This window comes from Papilio machaon, chromosome 4 (genome assembly GCF_912999745.1).
Source record: "Papilio machaon chromosome 4, ilPapMach1.1, whole genome shotgun sequence".
NCBI lineage: Eukaryota > Metazoa > Arthropoda > Insecta > Lepidoptera > Papilionidae > Papilio > Papilio machaon.
In genome coordinates, this window is record NC_059989.1 from 1,804,163 (window position 1) to 1,821,092 (window position 16,930).

Here is a 16,930-nt window from a genome sequence, read left to right on the forward strand (position 1 = left end):
TTACATTGAAAACTTTGATGATCCGAGTTCTGTGTTAAAATGTGATAACACTAAAACTCGTAATTCCAATAGAAAGTAACTCTATCCAATCGAACGTGTCGTAATCGAGTATAAGGGAGGAATTGCCAAAGACCATACGGTTTGGGCAAGATAAATCGAACAAGAAGGTAACTCGAGTCAATCGAATTAATTGTAATCGAGTACTCGATGGATTTCTCCAGACTATATCAGAGCATAGACGCAATAACTTATACAGTACAGCGATTCAATCAAAATCGTCATATTCGAGTACTCGGAAGGTCGGGTTTCGTACACCATTGTGCTGTGGCGAGGGCGTGGGGGGAGCAACCACGAGTGCAGGCGGCTGGAGCGCCTGCGTGGCCATATGCTATTCATCCACCAGCTCCCACAGCATGAGCGCGGCGTCGGAACCACCGGTGCTGATCAAGCACCGGTCATTGAACAGGAAGCGGGCGTTGTGAACTGCTCCCGAATATACTTTCACTTCATTATATTCCGCTTTCGGACTTGCACAAGGATATCTGGAAATAATAAAGAAAAATAACTAAGCAGCAGTTTGCAATTGTTGCACTCAAAGACAGAGTATGGGATTCATAAATGTATGTTAAGTATGACAAATCAGCATTAAGCGAAGTTTTATTTGACAAAAAATTGCATTTCTAAAGCGTGGTTTATTATCACTAAAAATCTTACCTAAATATACGTAAGTATCCATCAGAATCGCCACTAATTAAAAGGTCGTGGGCAGAGGAGCGACTGGCAGTCGTTATCAGTGACGTCATAGGGTAAAAACGGTTGTTCCACATTCCTAAAAACAAATGAAATTATTAATTAACGTTCTGTAGTGTAAAAAAGGTAAAAAAATACTGTGAGATTTACCTGACACGAGGAATCCGACTGTAGCATTGTATGTTGACCACTTCACGTCTTTCATCGCTATCGGACTCTTTTCTGGAGATAATGCTTTTATATCCCCTATGAATTAAATAAATATATTAAAAGCATTTTACTTAATATTAGTGTACCTTACGAAACTAATAACAATTTTGTATGAAAAGTTTAAATTTTGAAGGCTAAAACAATCCTAATTTTGGATACAATATATATGTGTAGGTTTATATCATAGAATGTTGATGTAAAAATATTTCCATTGATTTTCGTAAACTGTACTTACAAAATGATAGATCATAGTCGGCGGTGACTGTCTGCAGATAGTTGCCGTCCATACTCCAGTCGAGTTGCACAAGCGGCTGTGCGCCGCGGATTTTGTTTAATTTTTTATATGAAAACCCGTCTCGAGACACTCGGAACAAATAGATACTGCCGTTTTGAGATCCTATTGCTAACGTGTCACCGGCTGAAAACATCAAAAATGATCAAACTTACGTTTAGTGTTTCTTTAAATAGTTTTAACTTTATTTTGAAAGTTTTCAATCTTTGTCAACGAATTTTGTGGAATTATAGAAACAGGAGAAAGAATGTTGATAGTTCTTCGTCGACAACAATTACGTCAATAAAGTTACAGTAATTTTTTACTAGAAAGTCAAAGCAATTCTTTTAATTAAAGACGGGTACTATTCTGATAACTACACACATGCGGCTTGTTGTGTCCCGGTGCCGCCTGTATTTATTCGTTTGCTTGCTTCTTTGTACCTGTATTATACTGCAGACAGTTTAGCGGCGATCCGCAAACTCTGAGTGTCGCCACGTGTGATCCGGCGTCTGCGTTCAGCACGACGAGGTGACCTTCAGTGCTTCCAGCCGCGAGCGCCCCGCCGCTGGGATGCCACGCAAGAGACACGCATTCGTACCCCACCTGGTAACACCACAACTCGCAATTTAATTAAAGTTGCTACCATTATCGTAGGTTTTTCATTTTTGTAACACCAGTAAAAAATGCAACAAAATAATAGAGAAAGAGAGAGAGAGAGAGGACAATATATCTTGCAATAAACCTAATTTATACCGTAACTAACCTGAGTAACAAATATAGGTTTGTGTCCTTTCCAAAGCGCAATGTTTTTGTCGTTGCCAGCGGTCGCAAACATTTCGTCATCCGGGTGCACCGCCATGCCCATCAGTAATTTGTGATGTCCGAATATAATCTGAACAAACATTGTGCGTCAAATGAAAACTTATTTATATAGGATATGTTGCGAATAAAATTTATTCGTTTAGCAAAAATATTTTTTTTAGTTTTTAAATTGAATAATTATTGCTATTTTACCTGATTAAATCTTCTTTGCAATGACCCTTCAAGGATATTATTTTTCGTTGTGCCAATGTAAAGATTGCCGTCATTACGACCTGGTCTTTGTGGGTAAATACTTCGGACACCACCTGCTGTTTCTGGCAGCTATAAAATAACGTAAATATTTATCTCACTGAGTAGGAAAATAAAATAAAAATTTATAAAAAATACACCATTGAAAAGTAAGCACTTAGTTAAAATACCTTAGTTTCGGTGATTCGTTTATAATTTTGCAAAGAATCCCAAGCTGCTATCTTCCTGTCTTTTTCACCACCAGATATCAAAGTGCCTTCAGAGAGCATTACTAAAGAACTTATTCCCTTTATATGTGCCTAAAAAGATTAAAAAACAATATAATGTTATTACAAAATTTGAACTAAATTTACAGCCATATTCTAAGTACAAGTTGTCTTAAATCATTGAAACTTGAGAGGCGATGGTACTTTGTACCTTTACCTACCTCAAACTCCATACGCACAAAGTAAGCGCCGTCGCTATCAACACTGTATACAGTGATAAAGCCATCACTGTCCGCTGTCACCACGTCGCCGTCCTGCTCGAACTGCAGCGCGGTCACGTTGGTGCGAGAAGGCTGAATATAATTTTATAATTAATCAACGTATTGCTGGCAGTCAGGCGAACTGGCTGGTAAGAGTTTATGTGGTGTAGGTGTTTATTTTTTATTTATTTAAATGGAATTTTATTATTAATTAGTTTAAAAATTTAATAGTGATTTGAAGAGATATTAAAAGATTGATAAAATAAAATAAAACGCGTATCTATTTACCGGTTTAATAATATCTGTGCGCTCGAAAAAGCCATCTTTTCGCCTATTCCAGAAAGCGAGATGTCCTTTCCCGTGAGTGATAAGCAGATTGTCGTCCAGAGGATGAAAAGCTGCGCCTGTCAATTCTTCTTGCAGCGTCTAGAAGTCATTAATCCCATTTAGTACTAAAGACTTACAATAATCTCCGGGAACGATAACAAAGCATTTCGTAGCATTTTCGTAGCACCGTAGCAAACTTACTATTAAGCCGTAAATTAAAAACTGTTTCTTAAATATAGACTCTATCATTTAATTTTGTACTAAAATTTCAACTTACGGCAACTTTTCCAAGTAAATGTCCCCACTGCCATTGCCAAACGGAGAGAATACTCTCTCGGCCGGCGTCCACGGCCAACACGTAGCTACCTCCGTTCTATAATTTGTAAAATGTCTTAGCAAGAGAAATTTAATTGAAGTTAGAGAAACCCTATATAAGAATCATTGGTTAGGGAACTAGTGTTTCTTTGAAGATTTAAATCAACTCGAGTAATTAACGTCGCAACGCACAACATATGATGTGGACGTAAAAAGCAGAGAAGTCACTAAGTACTTAGTACTACCGACTACTGTCATATTCTTCCAACTACTAGCAACTTCTACCAATTACTAACCAGCTGGGAGAAGGCGACAGCGGAGACGCCGGCCTCGAACTCGGCCATGCCACACACGTGCAGTGTCTGCAGCGAGTCCGCGCTCCAGATGCGCACATGCGCCTGTGCGCGCCGCCCGCGCCCCGCGCGCTGCCCGCTCGCCACCAGCTCGCGGGACGGATGCAGCTCCATGCTGCAATATAGTAAATGTATTTATTCCACATAGATATACTTTTAATATAGTTTCTGAGACCAAGGTTCCTTATATTGTAGTACCACAAACTTCTCTGGTCAGAAAAGTACCCGTAGCGTAGTAAATGACCAGTTTCACTCTTGTCCGACAGGCCATATAAGTTTGTTGTAATTCTTATCTCTAAACAGAACAGTGGAAACGTACCATTGTATATCTTCAGTGTGCCCGGTGTAATGACGCTGCGAGTCCTCGTCGCGGTCATACATAACTGCAATGGCAGCCACGTAGTACAGCAGTTCGCCTGTCGGTAGCACCCACAGGTTGCGACGAGAGTCCGCCCCTCTGTACCCATAACTGAGAACAAATTACTAATTAGCACAAAGTACATTTACTTACGTAGAATTCCGTGCACACAGATATGTACCCTACTACTATAACACGTTCAACACTACTACATTTTTCAAGTAATAAAGTAAACTCGCAGCACTAGTCTGTGTGGCACTGAATGTTTAAAGCAGTAAGTTCATTGTAATCCAAATTTTTCTTTCTCATCAGATAGCTTCAAAAAATTGTCAATAAGTTTTGGCAAAATTTTGTAGAACGTTCCTAAGAATAATGAACTTACACCCAGTCGAGTTGCATCTTCTTGTCCGGCGGCGAATTGTCGATGGGCGCGTGATGTATGGGTGGGTAGAACGTGCGACGCAGGCCTCGGATCGTCACACGCATTGGTTCCTCTTTTAGTACTTCTAACAATGTATAGTCTGTATTGAAAAATAAAATCTGGTCTAGTAGTGTAACTTAAATTTAAAAAAAAATGCAATAATATTTGTCATATCTTCGGTAAGTTAACAAGCAATACTGTTTAATTCCCATTTGCACAGAGTATAGAGAGTATCAAACTCACTTCATACTTATTACGTATTGTTTTTTTTTAAAGAAAATAAAGATTCGGTCAGTTATACCTGAGTTACGGATAATTTCTCCTTCAGGGGCATACAAAACTCTCGGCCTACTTTTGCTCCGCGCTCGCCTGCCTCTGGAATCTTCTGATATCGGCAGTGAAGCTACCGTAGCTCTTGAGCGAGATCTAAACATGTTGAAAGAAAATGATCTAGGAGTTAGATGAACAGCTAATGGGCTTATCGATGTAACGTAAGTAGGATGTTATTTTTCACATATGCAATGCGAGCACTGACACTTGCCTTCTGATAGGTGACTCAATAGGCAGCGGTGCGGTAACGATTGGGCTGAGTGCTGGAGGCACAACAACAGATCCCAGATAGAATGTCTCTACGTCTGCGAACTCGTTACGAAGCTGAGAGAAACTTCTGACCTGCAAAAAAATTACAGTTTCGTCCTCCAATAAATCATTATCGGAGATCTGGACTATAATATGGAAAAGTGTGTAGTAAAATATAGCTATATCAAATTATATGAATATTTATTGATATTTACCTCTTGGCCTGTAATTGTATACATTCTTTTTGCACCACTCATTTTTAATACTTGTCCCAAATCTTCTAAGACTTCTTCGAATGGCTGCGTCGTTCGGAGGTTCAATAAAACGCGACACTGGAAGATATTTAATTTAGTACTGATTGTCCAAGGTTTAGTTATTCGAAATGTCCCGATTGGTGAAAATCGATAAATTAAAATATAAAGGACATTGCTGCATTTAGTTTAATACCAACTTGCAGAGTTATTTAATCTTTGTAACAACAAAGCAAAACCAAAAGGAGCTAGCTGTCAATAAGATTTATTAATCCGATGGGAACATGAAAACGAACAATCAACAATATGATAAACCATACGACCTTATATCGGGGAACTTTGTGTTTCAAGTCTCAAGGTTTTTTCATTGAAAACGGTTCATATAGGCCACGTCAAAATGAATATACGTCAACTATGATAACCAGATTTGATAAAACTATACCACTATTGTATGATTAATATTCGAAGAAAGAGTAAAATTACTGTGATTTTCATTGTAGGTACATACGGTACTTATATATATTATTTTCAAATGGAGGAAATGTTTGATAAGTGGTACCTGATTTAAGGCGCCGTATCAGTTCTCTAGTAGCCGCACTAAGTTCTATTATATCTGATATATCACCTGAATGGAGTGGTCCATATTGTTGATGATCCTGATAACTCGTCCACTGGAGGGCTTGCCGCCACCAGGCGGGGGCGCATCAGATTCCGCCACAGACTGCTTGCGGACGCTCGCTCGAGCCCACCCACTCGTACCCGTACCAGTCCCGCCGTACCACATGCCGTTCTTCTTACCGTAGCTCGCCGCCTTTGGGATACACAAGTATAAAAAAATTATTCTAACCAAACATCTTTTAACTATATTCTATTTATTTATGAGATACAGTTGTTTTGAGCCGATATTTATCCAGTGATTATGTTTCCTACAGTCTTTTTACACGCGTCAATTCCCGATGCTTTTGTTATTCTCACGTCATTTAATTCTTCCAGATTTTCGCTTTCCATTATGATACGTGTTCACTTCTCGAAGGGCTGGTGCAGAATGCACGACGAATCGACTTTTAAAATAAAACTATAAAAATACAAGTACGTAGTTATATTGTTCTATATTTTGTAAATGAAATGAAAGGAGCATTTTATAAAACACAATATGAAAGTGGTTGCATGATGAGATTAAGAAAGTTGATAAAAATTGTACATTAAAATACAGTGAATATTCAAATACTTATAGTGTTTCTGACACCATTCATGTTTATAGTAAAGTGGAAGATTAACACTGGAATTTGGATTATAAAGATTGTATAAATTTTCTCAAAAAATATTTTAAAAATGTACACCTTTATATAACGCTATTACAGATAAGACAACATTAATATTCGTGGCCACTTTACTTGATTCTTTTTTCATTATTTCTGATATCTACGTCTATTACTTCTCTATTTGGTTGCCCTATCAGCATTACTGCAAAATATCTGGCACATTGCCAAACATATTCTACATATTAGATATATCATTACAAGTGAAAACAAAGTTCAGGGTTGTACATTGCAAGTTGTTTATGAATCGAAAGAATTGGCCAGTGGACGAACATCGTGTCCCTGACCGAATTCGCTACGGTGACGAGTCTCCAAACAGTGAACAAAACTCTACTTACATAATTTTTTTTTGTTTGACTGTAATGCTAGGAAGATATAAAATTGTAAATTAAAGGTTCTATCCCGGAAAAATGATTCGCAGCTTTACATTTTACCCTCAGATATTGGAGATATGTTTAAAAACATCTGTACTTGGTAAAACTTTTCTAAATTATAACGGTAGTATCCTGAAATAGGTAAAATAGTCTATTGATGCATTTTTAATGAAAAATATGTAACTTTAGCCACCATTTTAATGAATGGTAAAGGTATTATATAACTATTAAGTCCAGATTCTACTTAATTTATGTTTTAAAATTAACAAATTTACGTTATTTTACGCCTGTATATTTTGACATTAATCTATCACTTCGTGTATTTGCAGTTTTATGCAAATTATGTTTTTTTTTTCTATTACACGCTTATAACAACAGTCATAACACTGGAATTTTATGATTTAGCTGAAGAATTTACTCGACTCTTACCGTTTAACTGTTACAGGACCGTTACTGTTTTTTGTAATTTTCTAACAGTTAACCTAGTTTACATATGGTAACCCGATTGCATTCGTTGCGTTATTTTACTTCATAAAGAAACGTTTATGACGAATGTTATAACCGTTTCTTACTAATTAGCAATTGCAAAACGGTTAACTTTTTGCAACTTAAAAAACGGTTTAATGTTGACTATTTGTAAGTCTAGTATTCAAAATTTATGCATTAACTTTTTTCATTTCTTTTCTTTATAACTACTTTGTTATGAAAGATAAGAAATAAAAATAAAAAAACGTTTCGAACGTTATTATTTTCGTTATGAAACAAAATGTTAAGAATATTTTTTCTTAAGCAGGAAAATTCTTCCACTCCAAACTGAAAAGTTCAATCAAGGGTTTTTTCCGTTTTTTTTTTATTTTATTTTATGAAAATCTTTACTTTCTTAATGATATTGATTTAATAAAACTATTTACTTACCCTAACTATGATTCTTAGATCTTCAGCACTTCGGGAGGTATACCTAATCCTTAACCGCGGTATCTTGGTAGCGTCACGCGCGACCACAGAACGTCCACTGCTGGGGACCACTGAATTTACGAATGAATTACGTCCACGGCCAAAAGGGACTGAATATTGAATCAAGGACAGTCTTTTATGCGTGTCTAACAACCTTCCTAACGGCCCCAACGATTATGGAAATTTGGCTAATTCTTCTCACTTTTGCTTTTTAGTTTAGCTTTTAGTTTACACGTGTGCTTGGTTTATGTGTCACGAACGAGGTCAAAACACAAATTGCTGCATAGAAAGTGGACTGCGGCGTTTTGTGGAGCTTGTGTTTCTTCACAGTCAACGATAAATACAGCGTTGAGATTAAAACTATGTATTGATATTTATTTATTTTTTATAGCTTTTAATTTTATTATTCTTTGCAAGAAAATTAAAATGAAAAACCTTTTTTATAGCTTAAAATATTTATGAAAATTGTATTATCTTGATAAGATAAATTATATTGTTCAAAAATAGGGGCAGAATTTGTATGTCAAGAAAAGGGTTTAAAGTATTATTTCAAATTGGGGTTCGCCACTCAGACTTCTTCGTTCGGACTCTGTAATGAGCAAGACTCACGCAAAATAACTTGAATATTCAAAACACAGACGTTACGGATAAAACACAAATTATTTCTCTAAATTAACTTTATAATACAAAACTAGCTATTTTTTATTTTATACATGGATACTAAGTACTAAATTGAATCACTTTTTTTTCTATTGATTGGTTTAAAATGAAAACTATTTTGCTTTGTTTGTCTACTCTACAGCGTGACGTAATATCTCTACTGTATAAAAAAGTATCTTCTTTGTTTTTTTAGGTTATATTGGTTAAATGAGGACTTCGTTCACGTAATTTAATTTAATATTGTGGCCATGTTTAACGATGTAGAACTATGTTTAAGCCTCGCAATACACCTAGGGGTCACCGTACATAGGCAGTTTCAAGTATTCAGCTTGCTGTCAGCAACAACTATTGTCGGCGACGGACAACTGCAAACTGTGTACGATGAACTTCAACTACTGCCGACCGCTTAAAGCCGCCGCTACCAACTGTTTTTAGCATTGCATATACTTACTGGAGGGTCGGGCGTGTAGACCGGCAGTGATATTACGGTGAAGGACTCCTCGTCGCTGTCAAGCATTGAGTCCTCTGCCAGCTGCAGCCAGCGGCGCCGAGACGGTCGCCACACCTTGCCGTCGAAGGTCACGCGAGTCACGAAAGTTACAACCGCACTTTGACTAGACTTGGTTTTTTAGTCACTTGGGGACTTTATTTAACTTTATGAGACTTTTAAATTTTTATTATTTTTACTTCAAGTTATTTATTGAAGTGCTACAAGTTATTCAGACTTGTTATAAAGTGAAATAAAAAAAAATGATTGAATAAAAGTGGTTAATATTTCTGGTAATGACATAACGATGTATATGAATTTTTCATAAGTACATTTTTGTCATATGATGGATTGCTTGATAACTTCAATAAACTTATAATGCAGAATGCACTTAGTTTTTATTCGAACGCATACGATTTCGTATACATTTTAACTTTGGATTTTTTATACTTTATTCCATGTCCCTAGTTTTAGTAGTCAGTCAATCGGAACTTATGCTGGGATCATTGCCAAAATTGATAGTTAAATATGTGACGTGTTAAAGTACGTAAGTTTTGTGTTGTGACAATGTCGTGTTGGTCTGCAGTTTGTTCTGCATCGCGGTTTACATATTGCATATGCACGACTCTAGCCCGCCTTGAGACTGATCACATTTCAAGTTTTAAATGTTTAAATCTTGTCTTTTTTACTCATTATGTTATGCAATGTTAACCTTGAAAATCAAATTCAACGTGTCTTTACACTTAGAAGATAGAAGATTCTAAGTGTTCGATAAAAATAAAAAAGGACTTAAGATAAGTCCATTTTACGTTAATCATAAACACGTATCAACGTACTTTGAACTTGGATTTAACGACAGTTTATTTCTTTCGTTGACTTGTATAGCGTGTTAATGGCCCGATTCATATCGTTAAAACCATTTTAAACTGACCGGATATTGTGGAACTGCGATTCCAAAATACTGAATTTCTTTAATTGCTTTACGAATTATTCCTACCTTGGATATGAATTGTGTACTTTGAAAATATTATACCGCAATATTATAGCACTCCTACGATAACATAACTCACGTCAGTAACCAAGACACTATGAACTTACATTTGATACGGTCCTGCCATACATATATGGCCTAATAACCACTTTCTGTATTCATTATTTATTTTAAAGCTGTGATAAATATATTTTTGAAAGTTGAAGTATATCAACTTATAATTATTTTGCTAAATACTCTAATGTACCTACAATGCAAAGTTGACTCCTAATGACATAGTATAAAGCAAATGTAATAATGGTTTAAGTCTGGAGATCGCATAGCCGAAGAAATAGAAAAATAAAAACACGCAAAGCTTAACATTTTTCTATTGACGTCAATTGTTCAAGTTTCAATTCCTAACTAATAATAGCTTTCATGAAGTATTTTATATGAAAATAACTTGATATTATTAATATAATTAAATAACTGCGTGAAATATCTGTTACAGTTACCATTATCGAAACACATTAAAACATGCTGTCTTCTCTCTTATTCCCTTTGAAAAAATAGAGACAACAACATGTTTTGTACTGGTATATCGACAATGGAAACCCTATGCTAAGTAACATATGTATATCCCACCATTGGATTATTTACTAGAGCTTTGAAGTAGGCTATTAACTTTTGATGACAATTTTGTTTTGTGATTCGTAAAACTTCTTAACTTAAAACTTTTTTACTTCACTGATGTTCACGAAATTCACGAGTCGCAGCAAAAATTTGAGTCACCAGACTTGTGGTCTACAAGACCTTGAAAGCTACGTCCGTAGCGCTACGAATCATCTACGATACTAGGCCCAAACGAAACAACAGCTGATTCCGCACTAACAAAACAAGAAATCTAACAAATACAAAACAAAAAATCACAAGTATCACTTAAATTTTAGGAATAATAAAATCTATGTAACTGGTATAAGGTTTAAAATCAAAAGTCGCAACATCTCCGTATACGTCAGGTGTGTTCAAACTTCTATTCGAAAATTCACAAGCGGCTGAAAGTGGACAGAGCGCTCAAGGTCGCTCGCCAGTCCACGCAACCAAGCAACCGAGCCCCTCTACCACCTGATATCAATCACACAATTAATACACGGTGTATTTTTCGAATTAATATTATTACAAGTAAGACCAGTCACGATCGCGTCAACACGCGAACTGATAAACACAATCGGGATAACGCGTTATAAGAATATTAGGCGAAGGTTGACATAAAATGGGTCTGAGAGACCTTGATCCACATTTCTTTTGGTCAATAAGCTATGCGGAAATGTGAATAATCTAGGCCTACAGTTAGCAACGCCTCAACAATTACAGAATTATGTAAATTGGTTTCATTTCGTTGGTAAGTACGTCAAGGAAATTTATTTGTAGGTAATCCATTCGTTATGTAAGTTTTATGTTTTGTCACGGAATGGTCTTAATCTTTCAAAACCTCCATAGCAGTCAATAATGATTTATAAGAAAATAATTACGGTATAAATAACTCTTATTTTAAGGTCATGAATACATAAATATATTTTTGGATTTTGAGAAATAATTTTCGAACAAAGATTTACATATTCAGCACTAAAAGTGTTTTAATAAAATTATTGAAAACATGACTACGAAGTAGTGTACATTCATGCAACTTTGATTAACATAATTCACTCAAGCAAAGTACTTGTGTATTAGTTAAGTAACCTAAATGGCGTTGTAATAAATCACTGGATCTAAAACTATAGTGTAACTTATATTATACTATACTATATATGAAGTAGTAGGATTAATTTTAATTTTGTAGGATTAATTACGGATTGCGTGAATGGTGGCATGAAATGGTTAAGATGGGAATGACGTTGAAAGGAGAAATGCATAGAGTAAGATTTAGTAAAATTTGTTATGTTTATCTTCAAAATAAATATAATAATTACTAGAATTTAAGTTGGATATATTTAAAACAAAAGTCTTTACTCGTATATTGATAAATCGATTGACCTATATGTGCTCTTTCCAACGGACTACAATTTTCGTAACTATATGAAAAGCTGTAATTTATTAACTGAAATTCTGAACTAGTAGAAGTACATACTAGAATTTGATTTAATTTAGTCGTCAATAGGTGACATTAATATTTCTTTAATTCTTAGTTATGCTTAGTATTGCCTTTGTCGTTGCTTTGCTAAAGAATTAATTACTTTTTTTGAGCATACCAGAGAATTATCTCATGATGAATGAGCTTATACGTCATTTTCGTTCAGAGGTTTCACGTGAAGTGAAGTTTATCAGCGCTGTTTTAGAGTTTTTATCTAAAGGTGGCAAACAAACAAACCGTCACCTGAATTCGTCGAAATAGCGATTCAACCGTTGTCCATAGACATCTGCAAATGCAGATGCGTTGCCTACCTTTAATCAACGGAGAAGGAGACGCACAGAAAGAGGTTATTTGCTCTTTCTATGCGTCCTTTCTTTTGCCAAATACACTTCCCATCCTTTAGTTTAAACTTTAAGAACAAATATAATTTATTCAAAAACTATCATGTTAGACTGAATTCGTATACTAGTCATTATGGTTATAAGAATTTTAAGCTTAATGTTTTACGAGTATGTATAAGCAAATTTATCGTTCATAAAATATATTAGCAATGAAACAAATAGGCTATTTTCCTTTACTATAATAACCGTTGGCTCAAGAAAAATATGGTACGTGTAACTACTTAAGTGACTTCGCAAAACCGCGCCCTGATCGTTAAGAAATCGCAAATACTTGTTTAATCTTCGAAGACGTGAACAAAATTACTTTTTATATACCTAAAAGACTTATATATTATATTTATATTCTACGAATAAGTGGCTGAGATAAGTAATACATACTTTAGCTATCCTCTACGAATATGCTACGATTTGCTACGACAAAATCCAATCTTATTACAACAATTTATAGATTTTAATAAAAACAGCTGGACTGATTTTAACAAGATTACTGTGTGCAACAGTAATCTTCTAGTATACAATAGGCTATTTTTTTTATAATTCTGCGTCGACGAAGTCGAGGGCAACCGCTAGTAATAATTGTAATAATTTATCGTTGAAGCATTGCATAGTAGTTAAATGTTGTCACTAAGATAAGACTAAGATAAAATATAAGTGCTACGAGTAGGAATCCTTCGAAAACTTTATCCTGATTTTGTAATACTTTGACGTATGCATGTACTTGTATTGAAGTATTAAAGTTACTGCAATACATTGAAACCTTTTAATTTAATATTTAAATATTAGAAATCGCCAACAGGAAAACGATATTTTGCAGGTTCTTGGCAATTGATGGCGTGTACGTCACCAGCACGTACTTTTTGTAATAAATAATTATGTAAAATGTATTTATCAGTAAGTCACAAGATTTATTATGTATTTTACATAATAAGATCATGAAACACGTAGTTCTAAAAGATTATTTTCATACTAATTTAATCACATATAAGTTTTTAGAGTACATCTCTATACTACCATATTGCATACAGAAGTTAAAAATATTTGAAATATCAACGTACTCTGTCATTGTGAATAGCTTGGAAACGGACATTATTTTTTTGAAGCGTAAGTATGAATTAATTTAAGGCTTTTGTAATGATATCTTACTAATATTATAAATGCGAATGTTTAGATGGATGGATGGATAGATAAATGTTTGTTACAAGGTATCTCCAGAACGGCTGCATGGATCACGATGAAATTTGGTATAGGTATAAAACACTGTCTAGAAGAACACATAGGCTACTAGTTAAAAAAAAATTAAATACGCACGGACAGAGTAGCGGTTTACAGCTAGTCTTAAATAATTTAAAATACTCCGCTAAGTTAATATTTAATATCTATTTCTACATATATAAAAGAAAGTCGTGTTAGTTACACTATTTATAACTAAAGAACGGCTGAATCGATTTGACTGAAAATTGGTGGGCAGGTAGCTTAGAACCAGGAAACGGACATAGGATAATTTTTACCCCGTTTTTTATTTTTTATTCCGCGCGGACGGAGTCGCGGGTAAAAGCTAGTTTTTAATATTAACGGATATGGGAGAAACAAACAAATATTGAATTTATTTATTGATATACATTTAGAGCCGACTAAGTTATCATTTTCGCGACGACTGCGCCAAAAGGTTACGCGGTCGTTGGTACTGTTGCCTTGGTGCAGTCTAAGTGCAAGGTGGTACATTGCCCCCGTGACTATGTAATTACCAAACAACATTGCACTTATTAGGCGCTAATTAAATATTAATTAATAAATATTATTTTATTCTTAGCATACAACTGAAGATGTAAAGTAATGTAATGTAATTTTTTTTTTATTGTTATAAATATATAGTCATTAAAGTTTTGTTTAAGTTTAGACAACAGGTTGATTGTCTTGGTTTCGCTGGAGAGTAACTACTCGTATATGGTCCAGTATATTCTTTCTCTTTAGGTCGCCTACTATATAAAGTGTTCCACATAAAATGTTAATTTGGATTTAATGTTAGGGTACCGTTTCCTCACTTCATTTCTTTGATATAAAATAAATTAAAATGACTTGTTCCACAGGACATGAATTTATGCATTTAGGTGAGTCACTGGAAGTTACGGCAAATATACACAGAAATGTATTCTAAATAAATAGAAAGTGTATTTTATTTACGCAATTTTTCTAACGACTTAACAAATAATTTAAGTATTTGACTCTTATCGTATTCATAATTTCCTTACGCTGTAATTACGTTTGGATGAAATTTCGCTCACAATTAGGCGCCGCATGGGCGGAGAAAAACAAATTTCGAGTATTCGTAATCGAAATGCAAATGGTGGGTGCGTGGGTCTTATCCTTCGACCCACATCTGGCAAGGCCGCGGCCTCGTCTGCACGGTCTAAAGTAATGTTGACTCAAATACCATCTTAGGACGTACACGCTAATGTTTTTTTAGGACTGGTTCACATAACGCGTTTCATAACTCTATTATTAGAATAGTTATTAAGTGCTTAAAATGCATTCGAAAAAGGAAAGGTTACTCTTTTTTCTAATACATCCAATATGGAAATTCTGCGACACTTAATGTTGAATTATCGTAGTGTTAAATATTTAAACGCGTTCTTAGAACATTGTTCTAAATTATGAAATGAATACGAGATTTTTACATTAAAAGACTTTTTTTTTTGTAATTGTATTTGAAAAATTATGACAAGATAGAAATCTTTGCGAGACCTGCTAAAAAGCCTCTTTTTACTAGTGTCTAATTAATAATAACTCTAATAAATAATTTTATAAAATCATGGTACTTTATTCGTTGCTCCGTTGCGTTTATTGGTCGTACAGTGCGTATCTACCCTAAACAGAAATTTTCTTAATGATTTCAACACAACTAAATAGCTTAAAGCAGGTCAACTATTAAAGGTATTGTAACATGAAACATTATAATGCAAAGTATATATAAAATAACTAGTTTTAGTACCCGGTGTGGCACGGCTTAATTTAATTATTGCACATGAATAATTAAAAATATAATCCCAGTTCCTATAATCCTCAAGCTTTGTAATAAATTATTTCTAAGAAATATGTTGTTTTGTATTACGTTGAAAAGTAGCCACAGTATTTGTTATACGTTCAAAATATAAATTTTAAAACATAATAACCTGCTACGAAGAAACGATGACCGTTGCGATAAGCAAGTTTTTAAAAACAGACCGCACAAATAAAATATAATTTAAATTGTACACAATGCAATATGTATAAATAATGTACAATTTTTTTTGTCGATTATTATGCATTTCTACTGTCTGCCCTACGACTGTGTAACCTTTACTGTTAACATTTGTGTCAAAAATTGCACAATAACTGAAACTTAATTTACAATATGCATTGACGGTTATCTGTACCATATTTATTCGTGATCAATAGTATTCATAATTTTCTACAATGGAAACAACTAAGAGATGAATATTGAAAAGTTAACAATTAAATAAAATATCTGAATACGTTACCTTAAATGTTTTATATGACGACACGACGTACGAAGCTCCATCTTCGAGTTCTTCCAGTCTGTACTTTCTGTCTCCGTCCATACCGAAGATGAATCTCGCTCCCCTCGGCAACTCCAACCTCTCTGACAAGCGGTCGAGTAGCGCGTCCATCGATACGAGGTCTCTTCCCGGTTTGAAACGGAACTCGACCCCGGGATGGAACGGGTCGCCATTGCGGTAGAATGTGACGCGTCGCGCCTTCCAATAGTTTAAATTAGCGTAGCGACTTGTCGGTTCCGGTCTCACCGCTCGAACTGTAGCCTCCGAGCCTTCAGATATATCTTCGTTTCGTTGCGGTGGAGACGGAGGTCGAGACGGTCTCCATTCTGATTCTTTCTCGTCATCAGAGGGCGCTTGTGGTTCAGGTTCGGGCGCCGGTGTAGGTTCCGGTGCGGAAACCGGTTCCGGCGCCTGTGGACGATTTCGCGAATGTAGGCGCGGCTTGGCGGGCTGTCGACGCGACATGACTCGCTACGCCCCGGCCGGCGACTGCCCGCCGCGCCCGCACCCCGCTACCACAACCCGCTCTCAATCAAGAAATAATCGTAGCCTTTCACATACGCCTTATTTCATTCATGGAATATTTATTGATGAGTAAAGCACTGAGATAAATTTACAAATCTTTAAATATATTTAAGTCAGCCAATTTTCCAAATGTATAATCGTATTATCAAAATTATTTCTTAAAAACATTATTAGTGC

At 35.3% G+C, this 16,930-nt stretch overlaps 1 protein-coding gene across 1 annotated transcript; it reads right to left on the reverse strand.

Annotated features, from left to right (window-relative positions):
• Positions 1-246: 246 nt before the first annotated feature.
• Positions 247-16,693, reverse strand: LOC106718435 (echinoderm microtubule-associated protein-like CG42247). The gene is made up of 19 exons (XM_045686942.1): positions 16,190-16,693; positions 6,001-6,186; positions 5,340-5,456; positions 5,087-5,217; positions 4,847-4,971; positions 4,507-4,645; positions 4,086-4,235; positions 3,710-3,881; positions 3,376-3,471; positions 3,060-3,197; positions 2,733-2,864; positions 2,476-2,604; positions 2,249-2,377; positions 1,998-2,126; positions 1,675-1,837; positions 1,196-1,378; positions 901-996; positions 715-829; positions 247-542 (listed from the first exon to the last, which is right to left on the reverse strand). The coding sequence occupies exons 1-19, from the start codon at positions 16,691-16,693 to the stop codon at positions 389-391; spliced, it is 2,988 nt and encodes a 995-aa protein (XP_045542898.1). The 3' UTR covers positions 247-388.
• Between the last annotated feature and the right edge of the window lie 237 nt (positions 16,694-16,930).